The following is a 23,745-nucleotide window of genomic DNA, read 5'->3' as shown; positions in this document are numbered from 1 at the left end:
CAAGTGGGACCTCATGAAACTACAAAGCTTCTGCAAGGCTAAAGACACCATCAATAAGACAAAAAAACCACCAACAGATTGGGAAAGGATCTTCACCTATCCTAAATCAGATAAGGGACTAATATCCAATATATATAAAGAACTCAAGAAGGTGGACTCCAGAAAGTCAAATAACCCCATTAAAAAATGGGGCTCAGAACTGAACAAAGAATTCTCACCTGAGGAATACCGAATGGCAGAGAAACACCTGAAAAAATGTTCAACATCCTTAATCATCAGGGAAATGCAAATCAAAACAACCCTGAGATTCCACCTCACACCAGTCAGAATGGCTAAGATCAAAAATTCAGGTGACAGCAGTTGCTGGCGAGGATGTGGAGAAAGAGGAACACTCCTCCATTGTTGGTGGGATTGCAAGCTTGTACAACCACTCTGGAAATCAGTCTGGCGGTTCCTCAGAAAATTGGACATAGTACTACCGGAGGATCCAGCAATACCTCTCCTGGGCATATATCCAGAAGATGTCCCAACCGGTAAAAAGGACACATGCTCCACTATGTTCATAGCAGCCCTATTTATAATAGCCAGAAGCTGGAAAGAACCCAGATGTCCCTCAACAGAGGAATGGATACAGAAATTATGGTACATTTGCACAATGGAGTACTACTCAGCTATTAAAAAGAATGAATTTATGAAATTCCTAGCCAAATGGATGGACCTGGAGGGCATCATCTTGAGTGAAGTAACACAATCACAAAAGAACTCACACAATATGTATTCACTGATAAGTGGATATTAGCCCAAAACTTAGGATACCCAAGATATGAGATACAATTTGCTAAACGCATGAAACTCAAGAAGAATGAAGACCAAAGTGTGGACACTGTGCCCCTTCTTAGAATTGGGAACAAAACACCCAGGGAAGGAGTTACAGAGACAAAGTTCGTAGCGGTGATGAAAGGATGGACCATTTAGAGACTGCCGTATCCAGGGATCCATCCCATAATCAACTTCTAAACGCTGACACCATTGCATACACTAGCAAGATTTTGCTGAAAGGACCCAAATATAGCTGTCTCTTGTGAGACGATGCTGGGGCCTAGCAAACACAGGAGTGGATGTTCACAGTCAGCTATTGGATGTATCACAGGGCTCCCAATGGAGAAGCTAGAGAAAGTACCCAAGGAGCTAAAGGGATCTGCAACCCTATTGTTGGAACAACATGATGTACTAACCAGAACCCCGGAGCTCTTGTCTCTAGCTGCATATGTATCGAAAGATGGCCTAGTCAGCCATCAATGGAAAGAGAGGCCCATTGGACTTGCAAACTTTATATGCCCCAATATAGGGGAATGCCAGGGCCAAAAGAATGGGAATGGGTGGGTAGGGAAGTGGGGGGCGCTATGGGGGACTTTTGGGATAGCATTGGAAACGTAATTGGGGAAAATATGTAATAAAAATATTAAAAAAATAAAAAAAATAAAATAAAATAAAATAAAAAAAAGAAAAAAAGAAAAAAGAAAGCTGTGTGCATACTGGATCTTATTGTCAAGGTGGCCCTCTGTGGGGATTGTATGGAAAAAGAGATTGTAGGCTGTTTGTTTGCAAAAGTAAAAGGGCACTTCAGTATGTCATTATAGAATCAGAAGAAAGGGAAAAGCAATATTCAGAGGAGACCGTGTGTGTGTGTGTGTGTGTGTGTGTGTGTGTGTGTGTGTGTGTGTCATTCACTGCTCTGGTCCCCGGGGATTGGTGTTTAGTAAGTACTACATAAACAACTGCTCATAACCAATAATAAGCATTTGTTGATATTCTACCTTATGTGAATCATAATGTAAATATTTTTGGAGATGGATGCATGACAAAGGGGTAGCAACACACAGGTTGAGAACTGCTGATGCAGAGAAATCAAAAACACGGGGCAACTTCATCCACAGACACTTCACAGAGAATTCTTAGGAAACACCAAAGGCATTTGTATGAGACAACAATCCTTCAAATCTAAACTCGTCATTTCCTGAACCCAGGCTATTGTGAATGAGGAAAAGAAGCTGATAAAGGATGGCCAGTTGCTTCAGCCAGTAATGTGCTTGTCACCATGCCTTACAACCTGAGTTTCATTCCCAGAACCAACGTAGTGGAAGGAATAGACTAACTCCCACAGGTTTTCCTTACACCTCCACACATGTGTTACGACACATGGCACTGTTGTGCATCTGTGCTTACCCACATACCTAGGAACACAGTAAGTGAATCCAATTTAAGTTTGTTTTTTGTTTTGTTTTTTTTTGGGGGGGGGGGATCAGCAAATCATGGCTCAAATCGTAGCTCTGCCACCAACCATCACCCTCTGAGCTAGCTCCTTCAACCCTCTTTCTGCCTTTAACTTCTACTATCTATAAAGATAATGACAATATATATCCCATAAGGATACTGAAGGGATTAAATAAGAATGTGTCTATATTCAGCTGAAACAACAATAAGACCAAGACTCATCTTTGTACTCAACACATAGCACTGATTACAGATTAAATAAATTATTACTATATTTACACAGTCTCTTATTTAATCATTCCCCACAACCCTTAGTCTATGCGTGAGGAATCTGAGGCACAGTGTGTCAAAGATGCTTCTCCCGAGTCTCAATGGGAGCTTGGAGGAGCTGCATTGTGAACAACAGTATATGGTCACTATTATACTGTTTCTTGCCCTGCTCACTGTCTCTCCCAAAATGAATGGAGAGCATAAATATTTCACTATAGGTAGTATGACTCCAAAGGTTTCCAATGATGTTTCTCAGCTCTTTAATCTCCCCAATAAATCTACCCACTTTACTGATGTCAGAAATTCTTTTTCAAATAGATTTGCAAATGTTTGCATACACCTTAAAATGCAGGTGCTAAAAATAAAGAGGCTTGCCTTCCAGTTCAAGGGAGCAAAGGTACCGAGGGCACAAAGGACAGAAAAGCACATGGGGAAAAAAAAAGGAAGAAACACCAATATTTTACTGATTTCACAACATTGACCCTGGAATGTGTCCCATTCGTGTTGGCTTAGGAACATAACTTTGTCAACTTAAGAGCATAACTTGGAGAAACCTTAAGTTTCCAAAGCTTTAAACTTGATGTCCATGGCTTATTATTTTGAGGTTCTGTTTTAATATAGCATGTCTCAAGTAAAACTGCATATATGCTTATAAACATAAAATATATATGCTCAGATGAAAATGCCCTTATATAACATGATAGCAGGTATAATTAATATATACAATGTAAAAAGGCTTTATAAGAATATTGAAAAGCTATCTAGTTTTCACAATCTGGATGGCAGCAAGACAGTTCATGTTAGTGGCATATCGTACCCTGAACATGCTAAACAAGTTAAAGCAAAGACTCATAATTTTTCTAGCTTTTTTTTTTCAATTTTTCAGAGTAGTTACCAGTCTGTAAGAACATAGTATTTTTCCTCTCATTCATTCTGTGGATCACCCTGACAAATAGAAAAAGCTCTCCTTCCCGGAGGCACGTAGGATCTTTGAGGGGACAGGCATTGGTTCTGTCAACCCAGAGACTTACCTTCACCAAAGTGATCAACATAACCTTGAAACCAGAAAACTCTCCCACACAGATAGATGCTTATATTGTAAACATGCTTAAAATTAAGTGCAATCCCCATGTGATAAAACCAAATGCAAGTGTTGGCCCATGCTGCTCTGTGCCCAGAACCACTGTAAATAACATGCATTAATGTGCACAATAGTCTTCATAGGTAGCGAGTCTTCTAGCGACAGATCAGAAAGTTGAAGCTCAACTGGGATTTCTTTCTCAAGCATTCTAGCTGCAGAGAACAAGCCTTTACCTCTTCCACTTACTATTAGTTGACCTACTTAATATTTTCAAAACCAACTTACATTTAAGATTATTGGGAATCTTGGGTCGAATTCTTCCTAGAGTTCCAGGTACTAAAGTAATATCATCCACGTTAGTCAGATAGTTGCTCAAGAACTCAGTTCTGTCACATGTCACATCTTCCATTCCTATGGGATGGAAACACACACACACACATGTACTGTTAGACAGTATTAAAATTAAAATCCTAAAAAAAATGTACAGTCACTAAAGATAGCATTGTAACATTTAATTAAATCTCTAATTATATTCCACAAATTAGAGGAAACATCACTACTGAGATTATTCCAATGTGACATTTTAAAGTTGTATCTATATATTCTTTATCCAGAACATTCATTTAACCATATCACCCCATATGCAATAGAGGTTGAAAATGTGTCACCTCAGTTATTACTTTGAGTTATTGAAGCAAGAACAGCAACACCAAAAGCCATGTTTAAGGTCCAGTGAGACAGCTCAGTGGGTAAGGGTGCTTATTCCCAAGTCTGACCACCTGAGTTTGATTCTTGAAACCCACTATGGTGCTGAGAAACAACCGACTCCCAAAAATTCTATTCTGACTTCTACATGAGTGCTATTCATTCTCTCTCTCTCTCTCTCTCTCTCTCTATATATATATATATATATATATATATATATGAATATGATAATGTTTGAAAAACACAAACTATTGACAGTCATGATGAAAAAGATTATTCTTTAATTGCTTGAATCTGTCCCCAGCAGGGTAAAGGACAGGGTGGCACAAATGACTGGAACATTCACTTCTACTTCTCTTTTGCAAAATGTCATTTCTGGGGCTGGACAGATAGATAGCTCAGTGGTTAAAAGCACATACTGTTCTTGGAGGGGGATCAGAGTTCACTTCCTAGAACCCATGTCAGACCAATTTCAGCTGCCCATAACTCCAGCTCTACTGGGATCTGATGCCTCTGGACACACACACACACACACACACAAACACACACACACTTCAACAATGCTATTTCCTGCTCTCTTTCTTTCTAGAATGTCCCCTGCCTTAAGGATATAATCACATCACCATCTTCACTGGTGGCCTTGGGTGTTACTGACAAAACAATACTGGCAAGAGTAAATGGAGGAAAGAAAACTAAAGTCATTCCATATGACCACCAAAGGGAAAAACAAAACACTGCGTAAAAACAAGTTTCAAACAACACAATTGGAACTGGAAGGGTAGCGTCTATCACACAGAAAAGGTCTAGTGAGAAAACAAAATTTAACCAATCAATGTTCACTCCTACCCACAAATCTGTTTTCTGCCTTCTAGAGCAAGGGAAATTTACAATTTTTTAAACTAATTTAAATCCCAAGATTATAGACTCTAGGAGCTCTACAGATCTAAATCCCATAGAGATCTTTATTGACATTTTTAGAATTCACAAGTTGACTCAGAAACAATGAACATTTACAGTGCAGAGGTTCCCCGCACACTGGTGACATCCCACTCCTATGGCCTTACTCTCTGAAACTCTAGTTTTCACGTAAATAATCCAAAACTAATTAATGGAAAATTTCAAAAACAAATAATTTTCAAATTTTAAATTTCCATTCTAAATAAGATAATGAAATTAATTGACATTGTTTTCCATTTTCTTCAAGATGTAGGTCATCCACTTAGCTGATGTAACCACATAGTAGCTAAGAACAATCATAGTTATGACTCAATACAACATACTCTAATTGAATTTTTAATCAGTCAAAAAGTATGTATTTTCTCACTAGGGATTGTTGTTAATTTTTACTATGTCAGATTTATAAATGATATTTTATCACAATTACAAGTGTATCAGAAAGGACAGATATAGTACTATCTGTAGTCTCAGGCATCTGCTAGGAGTCTTAGAACATATTTTCCTTGGTTCAAGAGAGAGCACTTAATTGCCTTGTATAATCTAGTATGTTAATATTCTCTGAGAGGGAAAATGAATGATTTTGTAAAAGGTCTTAAGGTTTTAGAGTAAAGATATGTAATCCAGAGTGGTCAAGATCTGGTAAAACTCAAATTATCACTTCTGGAGATCCCAGGTCAATCTCTTTTTTTCTTTCTAAAATGTTATTATTACTGTGTACAGTCAGAATAAAGGGTGCCACAGTGTATATGTGGAGGTCAGAGGACAACTGGATGGAGTCTGTTCTCTCTGTGCATCTTCTCAGGACTGAACTCAGATCACCAGGCTTTCACCTTTAATCACCTTTAATAACCGAGCCATCTCAGTGGTCCTCACTTTCTATTTCTTAAAATCAATTAGCATGAAGAAAGAGCAAAACATGTTTTAACACAACACAGTCATGTGTCTTTTCTTTTAACATGGAGACTTTCCAGATGAAAAAGTTCAAATAATAAACAGTTTTGTGTTCTAGTAAAACATTACCCCAGAAAGGGAAAAAAAGAAAAAAAAAACCCTCCAAAAACAGATGAATGGAAGATGGAAAGAATCTTCTATTTGTGACATTTCTACACTGTCACTTCTGCAGTTTTAACATTGAGCAATGACCCTTGCTTACAGCAACCACCAGGCGAATGTGCCCGGGGTTCCTCTCTAGTATCTCCTCCCCTCCCCTCCGCTCCAGGCTGACTCCACCTGTGTGGAGCCAGTGTTTTCGGTCTGCACATAAGGGACTGAGAGTTGCTGACACAGATTACAGACAGCATCCAAGGTTCTTAAGAGCCATGATGTGATCTGAGGTCCATTGAAATTCATTCCGTCAAAGCCCAGGACCTGAAAGAGTAGGCAAGCTACCTTTCGGAAAAAGGTGACTTGGCTTTCCAAAACTAATGGATCCACTTGTTTTATCAGTCTGCACATTGAGAACAGGTTTTCATCTGCGTGTGACCTTTATGGTGCTGTGACATGTGACTCACTGGGACCTTAGATGTCTGCAGCTAGCATGTGAGCTAATGCTCTCCACACTTCTGGGCAACTTAAATTGAATTAGTATGTCATATGCTCACCATTTCCACCCAGTCTACAACTTTCCACTCAGCCAAACTAGTAGAGAAAGATCTTGCAGAGGGTATCATTTAATCTACTCAGGGAAGCAAGTTAACGTCCACAAAACCCACCCTTTACCCCAGCTTCTCAGATCTTCTAGAATGCTCTGGAAATACAATCTCAGGAGCCAAAATAGAGCCAGGGAGGTTCACTAACTATTATTAACAGAATTGCCAAGAAGTCCATCAATTCTTTTTATACTCTACTAAAAGGGAAAGGCTTCAAATTCCAAGGTCATTATTATAATTCACAGTTTGAGAGTTTCAGAACATAGGTGGCACTCTCTAGAACTGAGTCTGCATGTCTGTGAATAAAAATGTTCTCCAAAAACTCATAAGAAGGTGCTATGTTGGCTACTGGGACAAAAAAAAAAAAAAACCTCAACAGCCTTACTCAGCCATGAATCCTGTCAACGACAAGGACCAGTGTGGCAAGATAGTCCCTGCATGTAATAGTGGCATGATCTTTATGAGGGTAATCAATCACACTCTACTTGGATTTCAGGCCTGCTCCATAGTACAAACATGTCTGGCAATATGAATCTGGCCAAGAGAACATGACTGATAAGCTACAGGATCCAGGGGTAAGCCAACTGTTATTAGTTAAGAGAACATAGTGTCCAACTACCCTCTACACTTGTATTTCTATATCCACAGATTAGTGCAGCTCTTAGATCTCATCAGGGTTGGTTGGTTTGTTTGTTGTGCAGTGGGCAACAGTTAATGCAGAAACTCACAACTTGACAAACTTCAGAAAATAAGTTTCTGGAGTACTCAGCCATAAGAGGAGCATGACTATCGCAACCCAACGACTCAGAGACTATCGCAGAAGACAGTGTGAAAGCAACGTAAGAGCTAGAGATGGAGTCAGGGCAAAAGAGAAACCATGTCTTCTTCTAGATATGACAAAACCACTGTACTCAAAAAAAAACTAAAAAAGAGAAAAAAAATCACAGCACCTGTGGTCACCTGCACAAGATCAGGACAGTCAACACTCCATTATGAGGGGGGAAAGAAACATGAGTGGCCATTCTAACTGAAGAGCTATTGACAGTTAGTGAGTCCTAGGGAAAGGGGAATCCGTTTTCTTTAAGAATGTAACCCCCAGTAAGTCTACCATGTTCCAAAGATGGCCCCACACCACAGTCTTGGATACATGAGTAGCACAAACTGGACTTAGTGAATTTTTTAAAAAACTAAAAAAAAAAAGATACAAGGATGGGAGGAAGTGTGAGAGATGGGGAGGCTGGTTAGATCTGGGAGGGGTTAGGGAGAAGGCTGAATAAAAATATATATTCCAGATAGTCCCTGAGGCCTTAGCTCTATAATCATATGATATTTATGGTTTCTCAATTGCCTCAAAAAAATACTCATGAGAAAAAAAATGTTTTTCTAATTTAAGAAGTATTTTAGAGAAACCATCCCTACGATGGCATGGTGGCACACTCCTACGTTCCCAGGTGCTGAAAGACTGAGACAGTAGAATAAGTGCATTTAGTATGTCTTGGGCTATGTAGTAGAAGAAAGGAAGGGAGGAAGGGAGGGGGAGGAGGAGGGAGAGAAGGAGAGAGGGAGGGAGGGAGGGAGGGAGGGAGGGAGGGAGGGAGAGAGGGAGAGAGGGAGGGAGGGAGGGAGGGAGGGAGGGAGGGAGGGAGGGAGGGAGGGAGGGAGGGAGGGAGGATGAAGAAGGAGAGGAGCAGGGATGAAGAAAGAGGAAGAGAGAACAGGCTGCTGATCCCTTCTCTTAATAAGTTCCTGTGTTGATTCCTTGATTTCAGCCTTGGATTCCCTCTGAGAGCTCCAGGAAACCATGTTTCTAAAATGCCATAGTTTTGACAAGAGCTCTATATCTCTACCTCCTTCACCTATTTAGAAGTATTTTTTTAGCTACACAACTTTGCACACTCCTTCTGGAGGTATGTTTCACAGAGGCAGAAGTCCATCACCTGCCACGTTGAATTCACAGACGAAGTCATTCCTACCACATGTAAACTGTCTGCGAGACTTTAATAGGAGACAGATTTTTGCAGCAAGGCCTCCCCTGCAAAGAACATGGGAATGAAGAAATCCCTGGGTTTCTCTAACTTTTGTATCGTGACCTAATTTCCTTCCCTATCCTGAAGCAAAGTGGGGGGGGGGGGGGTAAAAAGGAAGTTAAGAAGAGAATTTTGGACTCAGAGAGCAGGGGTTCCTTTGTTCAATACTCTGGGAAACTTCTGTCTTTTTAGTTTGCTTGGTTGCTTGGTTGCTCAGTTGCTTTAGCTTCTTGAGACAGGGTCTCACTTTGTAGCTCTAGTTGTCCTGGAACTCACTCTATAGACTAGGCTGGCTTCAAACTCACAAAGATCCTGCCTCTGCCTCTGCCTCCCAAGTGTTGGGACTGAAGGGATGTACCACCACCACCACCCTGTGAAGCTTCTCTCTTAATAGCAAAATGAAGCCTTACCATGGTCTCCAACAAAGATAACATTCACACAACGGTGCAGCTTGAGTTGTTTCAGTCCGTCCATTAACTGCCCCACGGTCTTGTCAATCTCCCTCAGAGGATTTGTCATCTGTAAAAGGCAAGTCAGTCCTCACATGTTTATTTATGTATTTTTACCTTTCAATTTCCATAGTTCTTCTACCCTTAGAACATTCTGGAAAGAAAACTTCTGGCCCAGAGGCAGAGTTTTGTCAAGGGAATATTTCCCCCCCCCCTTGTTTTTTAATGGCAATAAGCTATAAGTAGCTTGTAGTCTCTTGCAAGAATAAAAGGCTCTCCTTATCCCATCCCTTGTGAAATATTTTGATATGAAAATGTCACAAATTACTAAGGTAAATCCTTTTTGAGGTGCAAAATGGCTTTTCCATCATGTAATCATAATCTGTAAATCCAAGAGTTTTAAGAGTGAGTAGAAAGTCAGATGGAGAGTGTAAATCCCTTTTTCTCTGTATAAAATCACCAGACTTTGAATGATGATGGAGAGAGAGGGAGGGAGGGAGAGAGAGAGAGAGAGAGAGAAAGAGAGACAGAGAGAGACAGAGAGAGACAGAGACAGAGGGGGGAAGAGAGAGAGGAGCTCTAAGGGAATCAAAAGCATAAATACTGGAGGATTAAAAAGATCAACTCCTGGGAAATGAATTAGAACATCGTTCATAAAATAAGATATGTTCCAAAGACCATAACTGCCAACCTCAGAGAGCTACCAATCTGCTTCTCAACTTCATTGTTTTCCTACAGATGAAATAAAAATTGACAAGAATCCTAACAAACAAAAATGAACCTCGGAATTCCTTCTAGTTAGACTAATGAAATACAAATTCCCAATTCTTCTCCCAGCAACATTTCCAAAGCCCAAGAAACCCAATCTACCATCTTTCACTATAGCTCCAACGGAAGTCATGGGCACTCACACAAACATAGGATTGCCTCCGAGGTCTCATCTCTGATCCTGAAATGGAAGGTTTTAAGAAACCTCCCACCAGACAAACACCATACACTACTTTAGATGGACATTACAGCTCAGCTGACAACCACACACATACATCCAAGATAACCAAGATGGGAGAGAAGAGGCCTGGGCACCAATTCCAATCAAACACACACATGCATTCAAGATAACCAAGATGGAGAGAAGAGGCCTGGGCACCAATTCCAATCAAACGCATCATGGCATCTGCCATGTGAATCTTCTCGGATGAGCCATGACCTTTTCTTCTATCATTTCATCCATGATACAAGGTAGAGGGGCCTCTTTTCTTCACAGGAGTCAGCATTTCAAATCACAACTGAGAGCTGCAGAATGAGATGTGCCACAGAACCTGAAGGGACTAACAGATGTGCGCCTAAGTGGTATTTGTCTGGCAAACACACTGTCCTCCAAGACCCATGTCTAGACATAGAAACACAAAATGCATAACACATGTCTATCCTTGGCACTGAGTTATTTTCCTTCATTCAATGGGACAATTCAGGTAAAATCCAGAAGTTAACTTCTTAGCAATCAGGTTCACAAGGAAGAATCCGCCTCACGGGAATTTGAAGGTTTTGAGAGAATGAATAAGCAAAGGTTCTTTTGAATGTAAATGTTAAAAGAAAATTCTGTTACTACCATTGTGGGGAAAAAAATACATGCAGCTCTGTCTGCCCATAGTTTTCTCTCACCTACACAAGACCTCTGCTGAGCTCAGAAAGTATACACCACTCACGTAAGTCAGCATTTTTACTGTGTTCTAATCTGCATTCTTTTAAAAGATTTGCCCTATTAGCTTCTGAGATTCTTTTCAATAGGTAGCACCAAAAATCACAATAACTTTTTTCTCCAGGCAGAATCAATAGCTCTCTAAGCTGTCACTACCGCCTAAGTAGCAACATCCCATTCGGGGTCAACTAACTTTAAAGAAGATGAAAGTATCCCTTTGTTTCCTGTGGTACTGAAAGTGCAAGATGTCTTCACATGGCTGTTAACCTCTAAAGTCCCAGATGGTCCTAGACTCAGAGCCAAGGAGAACACAGCAGTTCTTCTCTTAAACCTTACCCAGACGACTTTCAAGCCAAGGCACCAAAGGCTGCCTTCAAGTCAGACCTGCCCGCCATAGAGGTTTGGAACAGGAGATAAACTTACTTTGTCCTGACGTGTTTCCGCTGTATAATGATCCATCCTATGTAATTTTCTTCTTCTTTTCTTTGGAGGAGCAACTGGTCTTTCCTGTCTCCTCTTAGGGGCAACTTTCCTCTTAGGTCTTTTAGCCGGAGTAAGAGGTGGGCCATAACTACTCTCCTGCACTGGCGGATAGAGATGTCTGTACTCAGAAGTCGCCTGTCCCTCTGGGACAGAGGAAAGCGCATACTTTTCCATCTGGGGTCAGCGGAGTCTGAGTTGGCAACACTAAGTCCTCCTTAAGGGAGAACACATCGGAGGGAGAGGTGACTCACCGCCCTCTCTAGAGAGAGGCCTCTAACCTGGGTCTCAACATGGTCACAGCTTCATTGCTGATACCAGGATATGATGTAAGAGGATCTAGTCATTTGAACTGCCCTTGGCTGAGAAGCCAGTGTATGGGTACATTTGAAAGTGACATTAGTCAAGCTCTGTGATAACTCCACTGGGGATAGACTGATTCTTGGTTACAAAAAAAAAAAAAGCTCTCTATGGATAAAGTACTAGCTTGTAACCAAACAGACTCAAGGTCACTTGGTCACTTCAAGGTGAGCATGCGAGGTTTAGGTGGTTCCAACTCAGCAACTGATGGACACCTATGTGAGCACACCACCAAATGTATCAGAGGGTTCTCAGCTTGCAGGTTCAACCAAGGACAAATTGACACTGGAATGACAAGCAGTCCCCGTTGGTCCTGAATTAATTCATACACATCAGGCCCTTCGGCAGGAAAGAGGACTATGTGTTTAGAAATCCTCTTTAAAAGACCGCACTCAGACTCTTGCTATGGGAAGCTGGCCCCCTTTCTGAGGCAACAATGGTTCCGTAAGTATTGTCTGGAAATCCAGAGAGTAGTAACCTCTACCCGTCAAGTGAAGGAGAGACCCCAGTGCTAGGAAAACCAGCCCCTGATTTGCTAATGGTGCAAAGGTGAATTAAAGCAGCCGGCCTTGCTGTCTACCTAGCTACCTTGTTTCTTGGCAAGACTGTTCCAAGAGCCACTGGGATGCAGGCAGGGCAGGAAGAGGAACGGTGTTAGTGTAACCAAGGGGGACATCTGCCATGCTGTTGCTCTGTTCGCAGGGCAAGCGGCTGCACGAGCATTTCTGGTTCTATCTCATCCTCTCTCTCCTGCAGAGAGATCAGAAGTCACAGCCCTGTAGACTTTGCTTTGGTTTGCTTTGGTTTTAATGCTTCTAGTTTAGGCATGTCTCCATGAGAAGAGCAGGAAAAAGGAAGAGGGTTTTTTCCATGTCATGGTCACTGAGTACATTCTGCGAGCGCTCGAATACTGCCCATCAAACTCTAAGCCATTTGCAAAGAAACTCCAACATTCCAAAGACGCCCAAAGAGAACCGTTCCAATTGCAGCAGGTTAGAAGAGCAGAAGAAACGGAGTGTAAGCAGATGGAGGTTTTATCCAATCATTACAAAGGCATGTTTCTCCTTCTTCGGATGTTAGAGGTAGATGGAAAGCTGTTTTCACTGTCCAGCCATACTTCAGCCTGAATTTAGAAGTTTTAGCCTGAGGTTATTCAGAGAATGGGAGAGGGGCGGGGTGCAAATTTCCCTGCCTTTCAGAAGGATTCTTTACCATCTGAAGGTAGGGACCAGCCAGCCAAAGCTCTGCCTCTAGGCCCAGAAGAGCAGCCGAACAACATGTCACAGAGAAAGCATAGATCAAAGAGACCAAAAAAAAAAAAAAAAAAGATTGTGCCAATAATCCAAAGCAAGCATATTTTGAACATTCACCATTACACTACGAAAGCAGGAGCAATACACCATTTCTCCAAACTGTTACCCCCGCCCGTGTTTGGCCATCTCAGTAAATAGCTTTTGAGACTCACCCTGAAAAACAAGTGTACTCAAATATTAAGCAAATAAAGCACAAACTTCAATTGAATTCATCTTACTGTGCTGTATAGCACTTTGCTACTTAGACTCATTTCCATTCAATTTCTAATGGCAAGTTCTTTTCCTGTTCTTTGTCAAAAGTTACGTAAGTTTAGTAATCTTTCATCTAGTGTGTGCAGTCCTCTCATGCACACTTATGGTCTCTGACAATACACAGGTGTGTATCCGTGCACGTAGGTGCTTATGATAGACAGGTGTGTGAGCCAATCAAGCTTATCGCATGAGAAAGGTTTGCTGGCTTGCCTTGGCTCTAGTTTAGCAGAATAAACTATTTTTTATCTTGGTTTCAGGAGAAGTTTCTTAGAACCACGAGAAACAGTTGAAATCTGAAAATGTCCTTTTCTTTATGAGAACATGATCAGGCTATGAGAGTCTCTAGGACATATAATCAATAATGTTTACCCAGCAGCTAGCAAAGAAACTCCAGCTGCAGGAAGTATTAATACTGGGGGAAAAAATGAGAATACTTACAATTCTTAATTCAAAAACACTATTGGAGGAAGGCTTGTGTATTTATAAACAATTATGGACATAGAAGCCATCATTGTGCCAAATTAAAGCATTCTGCACCTTGCAACATTTAGTCATTGCTCAGCATTTCAAGACAACCAGGTTGTGTCTTATTCAAAACGCATCTGTTTCACAAGGTAGCTATAACAAAAGCCACACGTATCAGAAACCCAGAGATGTCCCTGAAAAAGAACATTGACTGCTAAGCCATGGGATTTAGGGTATCAAATGTGTTATAACTACTGTGTATTGTTTAGAGCCAGCTCTTGCCACATAGGTGATGTTTCCTATAATTTGAACATAGTTATAAGTGGCTTTTCTGATTCTTCTGTTCTGTGGGAAAGTTAGCTGGTTCTGTGAGAAGGTTCACAGTCTGAGAGTCTAACACAAATCCTCCACGTACCAAGAAACTTAAACAGCTTCAAACCTCTTCAAGTACCAGCATTGACTTTCAAAAGAATGGCTATAACAATACCAATTCCTGTTTTTTTTTTCTTTTAAAGGATATTATTCCAACAAAATTGGCCTTTTTAATAGAGCACATGGAACTAGTTAGGTGTTTAGTGGGGTGTATTTTTTTAATATTTAAAAAAAAAATCTGGCTCCTTCAGATCATCTTAAATTCATCTCAAAGATAAAACAGCCATTCTTGCTTTCTGTGTTTCATGTATGCAGATGTTTATCTTATTTTATCATTTGTATTTCATAATCATGCAATCACGCTTAAGCCTCAAAAGAGTGAAAGAGTCTTGGATTTATACGACTCCCGTGATTCAAGACAAACTATGAACAGTTTGATAGTTATAAGTTTCTACTACTTAAAAAAAAAATTTCACCAGCCCCTGAATTGATGTTGTCCCATTCAGAAATCCTTATGTCTTCTTAGTATTCACTGTCTTTGTTTAGACACAGAGCAGTTTGTTCAGAACTGCTCCAATCAAGATACATTTATCTGCAATCTTTAACATAGTCCTATGCTAAACGCAGTGAATTTGGTTACAGCAACTGTGCCATCATGGGCTTCCAGAGAATTGGAGACAGTAGCCATGAACAAAGACTCTTTAAAATAATTTTCTTAGCTCACATCAGTATTTACATCTTTGCAATGACCTCGGTGTCCCATGGCGAAAATGAAAAGCATTTAAAATATTTTAAAAGTTTGACTTGCAGACTTCGGCATATTGCAAGAGCTCTACACGGAAATGTTAGGAAGAATTCCATCCTAAATCCATGAGAACAATAATAATATCCTGGACCTGACGTTCTAGTGAATTGTACCTTAAGAGCACTGTCTTCCACTGGGATGTCTGAGGGTAACCAGAGTGTCACTGGCATCATTAGCCACAGGCCTTCAGTGGAGCATCTCTCCCATTTAAGAATGCATTTTATCATCTGCATCTCTGGAGGACCCATGGCTTTTCAGTATGGACATCTATGTCCAAATACTCCATAAAATGTATCTCTCCTATGCCGGATGTCAGGTTAATCATGAAAAGGCTACCGGGGCTGATAAATAACTTCCACACTGTGCAAGCATTTTAAGGGAGTTAAAATTTAGTTATGGTGTCTTGTGTATCAGGGGTTTCAAAGATTCCTTCTGTCCTAGCCAATGGTAGCCAAATCTTCACCTGTTCTACTGATGCCTTCCTTCAAGGCTACAGTTTCCCCTATTCCCCCATGGCACCATGTTTAGGATATGTTTCTATATTAAAGCAATCTGAAATAAAGTTCCTGTAAGAAAAACAAGTGCATTTAAGGGTTTTTTTAAAAAAGTTTTTAGTCTAAGTTTTACATGTTATTTGACAATTTTAGATCTGAAAATTCCCAAGCTTTGTACAAATCCTAAAATAAGGTTTTGGAAGTTAGGTGGCCTGGGAACACAAGTTCTCCTCAGGCAGATGGTAAACTACTAACCTCAGGGCCAAAAGGGCCGTACTTGTGTCCAGAAAAATCAGGCTGCTCGGAGTAGAAGGCATAAACTGAAGGCCTGTGGGAAAAATCAGAACCAGCATCAACCCCAGGCTACACAGAGCAATCACACATAAAACAAATGAGCAAACACTTGAAGGGGGTCAGGGAGCACACAGGAAGGCAACAGAAAGAAAACAGGAGAAAGCAAAGTAGAGGAACACAGGAACATACCAATGTCATCATGAAACCCATCACTGAACCCTAACCTAAAAGAATTTAAAAACAAAATTCTTCCAACCAAATGAGTCTCCCACCCATGGTTAGTTACGATGGAGAACTTTTACTTCCTATTACTTCCTCTTCCGTTGAGCTGCACATCCACACCACTTCTCACTGTGGGAACTGGCAAGTGCCACTTCAAAGCATTAAAAAGTCACAATGAAAATATTCAAACATCACTGGGGACTCTGATCCTTACATAACAGAACATGGTGGCCACCATCTGAAAGAACTGACTATATTCAAGGGGATGGACACTCAGACTTAATGCCTCTCATTCCTTGAGATGCTGAAGATTGACTCCTTTATCAAAGCCAACAGCTTGCTTCAGGGCCAATGAAGTCACCAGGATTAACAGCTGGAATAATCCATGTAATTAAATGGTCCCCCGGTAACTGAAACCTCCTTATGGAAATAATACCTAAGGTTAATAAGCACAAAACTTTTAATAACATCAATCCTTGGCTGTGCGTCTGTGTCACCGTCTATCCACTTAGTGCTTTGTCCAGCCCTAGGCCAAGATGGAAAGGTCCTGAAGAAGGAAGAGAGAAGAAGAAAGGAGAACAAATACCTCTCATTGTCTGGCAGGGAAAGCCACTGAAGGATAGTTAGGATTCTCCGCTCGTGAGGGATGCTCCTAAAGGGGCATAAAAAAACAAGGCAAATCTATCAAGAGCAGGCACATATAATTATAAGACTGACAAAAGGGGTATAATCTTCATCCACAATGGCTTTTGTGTTTAAACTACCATTCCTCTGTTGAACATAATTACCCTAGGCCTGGTAATAGCATTAGGAGCTCTTGGCTAATACAGGACAGTGCCCTGTTAGGATGCTAGCAAGCTAAGCACTATCTTGACATGAGAAAAAAATAATCGCTCCCCTACAACAAGGAACACAAAATGTTCTGCTCTAAGATCAGACTGTAGAGGCTAATTCATGTTTAATACAAACTGGCACTAGTTTTATCACGGAAAATTATTGGGTAGACCATTTAAACCCTTAGTCTCAGGGAACATCAGCAAGATGGCTGGGAAAAAGATAGATCTTCACAACCATAGTAAATTACTAGGGTTAGGGATCCGCTTCCTCTACCTGCCATCAACACCCATTCCCCCAGATCCACTAAGCTCTACTCTCAGGATTTGATACCACCCCCCACCCAATCCTCTCTGTCTAAAGATGACCTCCAAGATCACAAAATCATGCTTACTATAAAATAAATCCTGTCATAAACATATTGCACCAGCATTGAACAAATGTGGCCCTGCTTATTATGTCCTATAAAGGAAATCAAAAGAGACTAAGCAAAGCCAGGTTAATCACTTAAAGAATTTAATCCTTTAGCCTTGGAAATCCGCTGTATCAGAACAAAATAAATTTAATTGCATATTTTGAATTCTTTCCTCACTTACAAAGAAAAAAAAAAGCCAGTGTCCCAGCCTATTCATGTAATTTATTTCTCTATTTACCTGAAAGCTGCTTTATTTTGTGTGTATGGTGTCACACCACAAATATGGACTCCTGGCATCGGTGGAGAAATACAAGGTAGCAGAACACGGGTCAAACTCAGAATGCTCACCCTTTGACAAGGCACCTACCTTTTGCAAAATGCTAATAGCAGTACCTATCCATAAGGTTATTGGAAGGATCCAAAGAGATGTGTAAAGTTCTTGAAATCATTCCTGGTTCATAGAAAGGGTTTAGGAAAATGCTAGCTTTTTAAAACCAAGTTAATCAATGTTCTAGAATGGAGGGGGTGGGGCTTGCCAGCCTCCACTCCTCACTGAGGAGCTACTAATAGTTGTGGGCTTCTAAAGGGAAGAGTCGGCTCCCTTTGAGGCTCTGACTTCTGCTAGTTCAACAATGCCAGAATGGATGGGCCCACACCCATGAGTATGTGGGCAGCATCAATAGCAACAAGTAGGCTTGGTGGGTAGGGTTTTTAAAACATAAAAATAAAAAAGTCATGAAGTCGGGCAGGTGGAGGGGTGGGGTGGATCTGGGGGGAGGTACAGGAAGGGGTGGGAAGTAAATATTATCAAAACATAGCATAAGAAATTATTAGAGAATGAATAGAAATGTTAAAACATTCTAGTTTATATAATCATGTGCTGGATTTCTAGATCTATAGAAAGAATACATTCATCCGTGAAATGTATATAAAAGGTACAATACGAGTAAGGCCTATATATAAACACAGATACAAGATTCTTCCGCCAAAAAGACTATGGTAGGGGTCACCCTCCTCTACTTGAAATAGAAAAGCAGAGGATTATTTTATCATTTCTTGAGTAGAAGCTCCACCACCGTGCTCCCACCTACCCTCTAGTGTTATACGTGCAACAGTGAAGACTCTGGAGTCAGTCCAGCCTGAGTGGGAGCTTGAATACTACATTTAACAACCTCAGTCTTAATGCTCTGATAGCTAAAACAAGGAGTTGGATGAGGTGGCCTCGAAAGTTTTCAATGTGCTTTGGAAATAACCTCACAGATAAAAAAGAGCTGGCCCTTAGGCATGAGTGTCACAAACACAGGGCAGAGAATTGCAAAGAACCTGACCAAGGGCCAGCAATGTCAAAGCAAAGGAAAATGGGAGGGGCCATTGTCTCCGGCAGCATTCACAGACAACAACATCATCTCAAGAACAAGTCCATAAGACACCATCACACACACACACACACACACACACACACACACACACACACCACAAACCTAAGAAAGAAAAGACACCTAACAACTAGAAAATGAAGGACTGACTAAATGAAGAAATTAATGGTGAGAGGCTATGTTGTCTAGTCAGTGCTTAAAGAGTTAATGAGAATAAAAAACAAATACCAGGGCTGGGGAGATGGCTCAGTGGTCAAGAGCACTGACTGCTCTTCCGAAGGTCCTGAGTTCAAATCCCAGCAACCACATGGTGGCTCACAACTATCTGTAATGGGATCTGATGCCCTCTTCTGGTGTGTCTGAAGACAGCTACAATGTACTTACAGATTAAATAAATAAATAAATAAATAAATAAATAAATAAATAAATAAAACTTTGGACTAGAGTGAGCAGGGCTGGGTGAGCAGGCCAGAGAGAGAAGAAAAGGTGTCTGAAGAAGGCTACAGTGTACTTAAATATAATAAATAAATAAATAAATCCTAAAAAAAAAAAAAATACCAGTTATTGGCTGTTCTCTCAGTACTAAGGAACCTATTAAGGCACTCTACAGAAGTTAACTCATTCTGTGTCCACAGCACCCTAATTATAATTCCTATTTAAAGATAAGACTATTGATATGTTGAAATGGTCAGTCACAGGCCCAAGTCAGTCACCTCACAAGTAGTAGAACTAGGATTCTATTCAAACTAAACACCTCTGTAGAGAGGGGACTATTGCCTCTGAGAACGAACTCAAACAAAGGAACGAAATGCAGTGTCAGCTGGGGATGATTTTGAAAGGAAACACTATCATTTAAGAGCAAGAATAAAATTCTAGACTGGAATAAGAAACTGTGCTTAAAAAGATGGCCTTTAAAGTCTAAACCTATGGTTTGAATCTGGTTTTATTTAAATTTAAAATTTTTTTTCAAAATGGACTATATGTAGATTCCCTTGATATATATTCCCTGTAAAAGTGAGAAGCCTGATCATATTTTATAAAGTTATAAAAAGCTTCAAAGGGGTCAGGGTTGGAAGTAAATGAGCCTGCTCACTTCCAGGACATGGAGATAAAAGAATAGCTGGAGAAGCAAAGACATCTTGGGAGCACACAAAAGCCACCTTCTTCTAAGTGGTTTCAAATGGGTGGAGAAAATTGTCATTCAAAGACAGAACACTGGGCCTTTTCAAGGAAGCTTTGTGGCAATTCCAGGGGGGTAAGGGTGAGGACTAAGTATTAATTATGTTGTTGGCTCCTCTCCATTCTGCAGAGCAGAATTCCCATATGCGCATCCGTGAGAGCCAAGGGTTAAAATCTGAGAAATCTGTGGGAGATTAACTTGGTAGACAACAGACCATTTATATTAAGCAGCATCAGTTGTAACCTAGCTGCACGTACCTCTCAAGTCAGGGACCGCTTTAAAAGGGAAAAGACAAACTACCTCTAAAGGGGCACCAGCCTTAGCTTCAGATCCCTCAAAATACTTCATTCTGAACCCCTCCAAATCTGAAGAGGCTCCCCTCTGTTACTGAATTTGAGACTAGAGAAAGCATCATTTTAGATTAATTTTAGATTAATCTGAAGCCTTGCTGGGTCCCAGCATACTGCTGCTAATAGACCAGTCAGATTTTTTTGTTAAAGCATAAAAAGCAAACATCCCCATGCTTGCTAAAACGGCTTTAGGTGGTTGGAATAAACAAAAGCAAACGATGGAAACATTACTCTGGGAATACAATCCCCATAAAAGCTGAAACAGATCTCCTTTCTTATTTAAAGGGCATTAAACATAATCAACATGTTATCAGGTATATTTCATTTGAAAGCTTGAAAATGCCAATTACTAGCCCTCAGTTACTTCCGAAGAGATGAACAGTCCCATCTTCTCACTGGGAAATTTGAGGAGTTTGGAGGGAGATGGGCTAAAATGGACATTTCCCCAACCCTGGTCTACTGTGTTGAACTTCCAAACTCTAGACTCAGCCTCGCAGCTGCCCCAAGACCGCACTTTGTGTCTCAAGTTGGGAATCAAAATAAATAAATGAGGAATGAACACAGTAAGTTGTAATATATTTACAAAGGATGATAACAGAAACTGCAGTAATCATCTGAAAGAACTACACACTCCTGGATGAAAAGCTGCCAAAACAAAAGTTAACAAGATAAAAGATGTAAAAGGTAGGTCAGGGAGAAAGGTGTCTGAGAAGGGGAGGGAGAGAGGGAGGGAGGGGGAGAGGGGGAGGAGGGAGGAGGGGAGGAGGGGAGGGAAGGGGAAGGGGGAGAGGAGAGGGAGGGGGTAGAGGGAGAGAGCATGAAGGGGGCGAGAAAAGAAGTAAAATGAGGCATAGAAAGAACCATTGAGGGGAAAAACAATGCCTAGAAAGTATTTTTTGAATCAATAAATTCTCATAAATTTGACGTATTTCCATTTAGCTGAAATGAAGTTGACTTAAACTAATGTCCCATCAATTGAAGCATACTGTAATTTTATAAACATTGACAAAATAAAAGTGACTTACACAGACCAAAAGAATGTCCCGGCTCTCACCCCTTGCTTGGTGGCTGTAATCCATAGCTAATGAGGGAAATATAAGAGGCTTTTAATACTTTCTGAGTTCTGGTCAAAGAAGAAAAAGACTAACATACATTAGATCTGATATTATACTCTACTCATGCCCACCATAAAATTCACAGTATTTCCAACCACTTTTCTTTCACATCTGGAAGTCAGACTCATTATTTCTCTAAATGTTATTTAATACATATTCTGAAAAGATTATCAAAAGCTCTGCTGCAATGCCACTAATTTCTGAAAAATATATTTCATCCCCAAAGTCTCTATTTTCTATACCTGTCTTTTCTGATCATTGTTTTAAGCATTACTTATGTGGCAGAATTCTGCTCATCAAAGGATGCAGGGGTAGACCATATGTTTCTTTTATGACTGCCGGCCTTCTGGAGTAGAGTCCCAATTTGGTACCCAGATGTCAGAATCCTTAAATCTAGCTTGTCATGTTTGACTTTAAACTAGATAAATGAGGGCAGGAAAAAAAGAGCTAAAACAACTACTTCTAATTTATAGCTTCTTCTACAATGCTCATCTAGCTTTTCTTTTCTTTTTTTAGTGAATGGGGCTCTAAGGGGAAGTTCCTAGGATAGGCTAGGTGAATGAAGCATTTCATGAGGAGTACTTTTAAATACTCTCTATGAACCAGCCATTGATGCACGCCTGCAATTGCAATACCAGGGAGTCTGAGGCAAGAGGACAAGTCTAGGATACACAGAGAGGTGAGGGTTAGTTTTGTTTTGGGGTTGGTTGGCTGGTTGGTTGGTTTGTTTTGTTTTGTTTTGTTTTGTTTTGTTTTTTTAATTCTTCCTAGCCCATGCTGATGAGAAATAAAAGATGAAGGTGCCCCGAAGCCAAGCTTCCCACTTTTGCATCCTGGACCCTGACCCTTGCTTCTGTCACCTAACCACAGCATGGGCATCCAGAAAGTTACTTCATTATTTCATGCTTTGGTTTCCTTCCCAACATAAATGGACTTTCTAGCGTGTGGGATGATGCTCTATTTTAATGAGTTAATTCACTTAAAGTCCTTGAACCAGTGTTTTAGCATTGGGTAAACAGTTCATTTCAGTCTTTTATTATTACACAATAGTGAAAATCAGTGGAATCCATTTACTTCAAGCATTAAAAACAGCTTACGGTGGCAAGTGTCCCACAAGTCTGTGGGAAGAAACCCTCTCAAAGGAAGAGAAGAGGCAATACATGAGGGGAACTATAGTCCAAGACCAAAGCTAACAGGATCCTTTTCACAGTCCATTGCATCCAGACTTTGGGAGTATTTTATGACCTACATTTTCCAAAATTATAGTGTAGCGTTCATGCTGATGTATAGTGTTATCTGGACAAGGGGAAGTCCTAGCTTTAACTTTTAGCTGACCAGAAGAAGGATTTGCAGTGATAGAAGATTGCAAATACAGTGTGGAGATGACAAGGAATGATGGTAAAGTTACTCTGACGGCCCTCAAGAAACCAAGAGTCAGGGTATGGAAGGAATGACTGGAACCGTTGGGTACATTGCTCAAAGGAGCCACTCAGATACTGGCCTGGCCTAGCTCCACCCTGCTAAGGATAACCAAGAGACCATTTGAGAATGAAGAAACGTTATCTTGTGAGAATGTGTTCAAGAAAGCTTGTTAAAATATGGGATACTTTCTCAATAAAATGTTGGTGTGTATATTAAACAAACAAACAACAAAAAAAAAAAAAACAATAGTCCTATGTTTGGTATATAAAGGAAGACACCAGAGGGCTGTCTTCAGATGCTATACTTTCAGGACATTCCTAGCCCCCATCCCAACCCCTGACCCTCCTCAGTGGACTGGCAAGCCCATTAATGTATTATATTAAAGAGTTTGGAATAAATCGCTTATACTGGTGACAAAAATCAGAATCTATCTTTTTACATAGAGTCTTTTATAGACTAGACTAGCCTTAAACTTATCACCTAACTGAAGAACCTGGTCCTGATAGCCTCTACCTTTCAAGGACATGTGCATGCCATTAGTCTCAGTTTTCTGTGAACTTTCTGTATTTTCCAGAAAGTATCTGTTGGAAATCATAATTTATAGCTGAAACATCCCAAAATATAAACTATTAGGACAACTGGAAGATCAATAAGTGTGTTTCTAGCCAGGCATGGTATTGTTCATCTGTAAGCCCAGCAGTAGGAGGCTGACACAGGAGGATTACAAATTTAAGATCAAATATTTTAAAAACACAAACAAACAAAAAAAAAGTGCCCTTCTAAAGAAAAAAAAAAAAAGCAAGAAAATGGTCCTTCCTTCTTAGTAGCTACCACACTGACTATATTTCTAAAAGGAAATGAGGGGCCTAATCAGAAAAGAACAAA

The 23,745-nt window shown here is 40.4% G+C and overlaps 1 protein-coding gene across 10 annotated transcripts in view; it reads right to left on the bottom strand.

Moving 5' to 3' along the window:
• The window catches only part of Enpp2 (ectonucleotide pyrophosphatase/phosphodiesterase 2), a 114,193-nt gene that overhangs the window by 30,004 nt on the left and 60,444 nt on the right, over positions 1-23,745 (bottom strand). For all 10 annotated transcript variants that reach the window (XM_021182711.3, XM_029469429.2, XM_029469427.2 and 7 more), the window contains 5 exons: positions 21,349-21,404; positions 16,755-16,820; positions 15,908-15,980; positions 9,374-9,482; positions 3,911-4,036 (listed from right to left, as the gene is read on the bottom strand). In XM_021182711.3, coding sequence (XP_021038370.3) covers positions 3,911-4,036; positions 9,374-9,482; positions 15,908-15,980; positions 16,755-16,820; positions 21,349-21,404 — 430 coding nt within the window. The remainder of the gene's footprint in view (positions 1-3,910; positions 4,037-9,373; positions 9,483-15,907; positions 15,981-16,754; positions 16,821-21,348; positions 21,405-23,745) is intronic.

The sequence above is a fragment of the Mus caroli genome, unplaced genomic scaffold, assembly GCF_978045245.1.
Source record: "Mus caroli unplaced genomic scaffold, Mus_caroli_1 scaffold_16, whole genome shotgun sequence".
NCBI classification, from domain to species: domain Eukaryota; kingdom Metazoa; phylum Chordata; class Mammalia; order Rodentia; family Muridae; genus Mus; species Mus caroli.
Note: the sequence above shows the minus strand (reverse complement) of the source record. Positions and strands in the feature narration are given on the sequence as shown.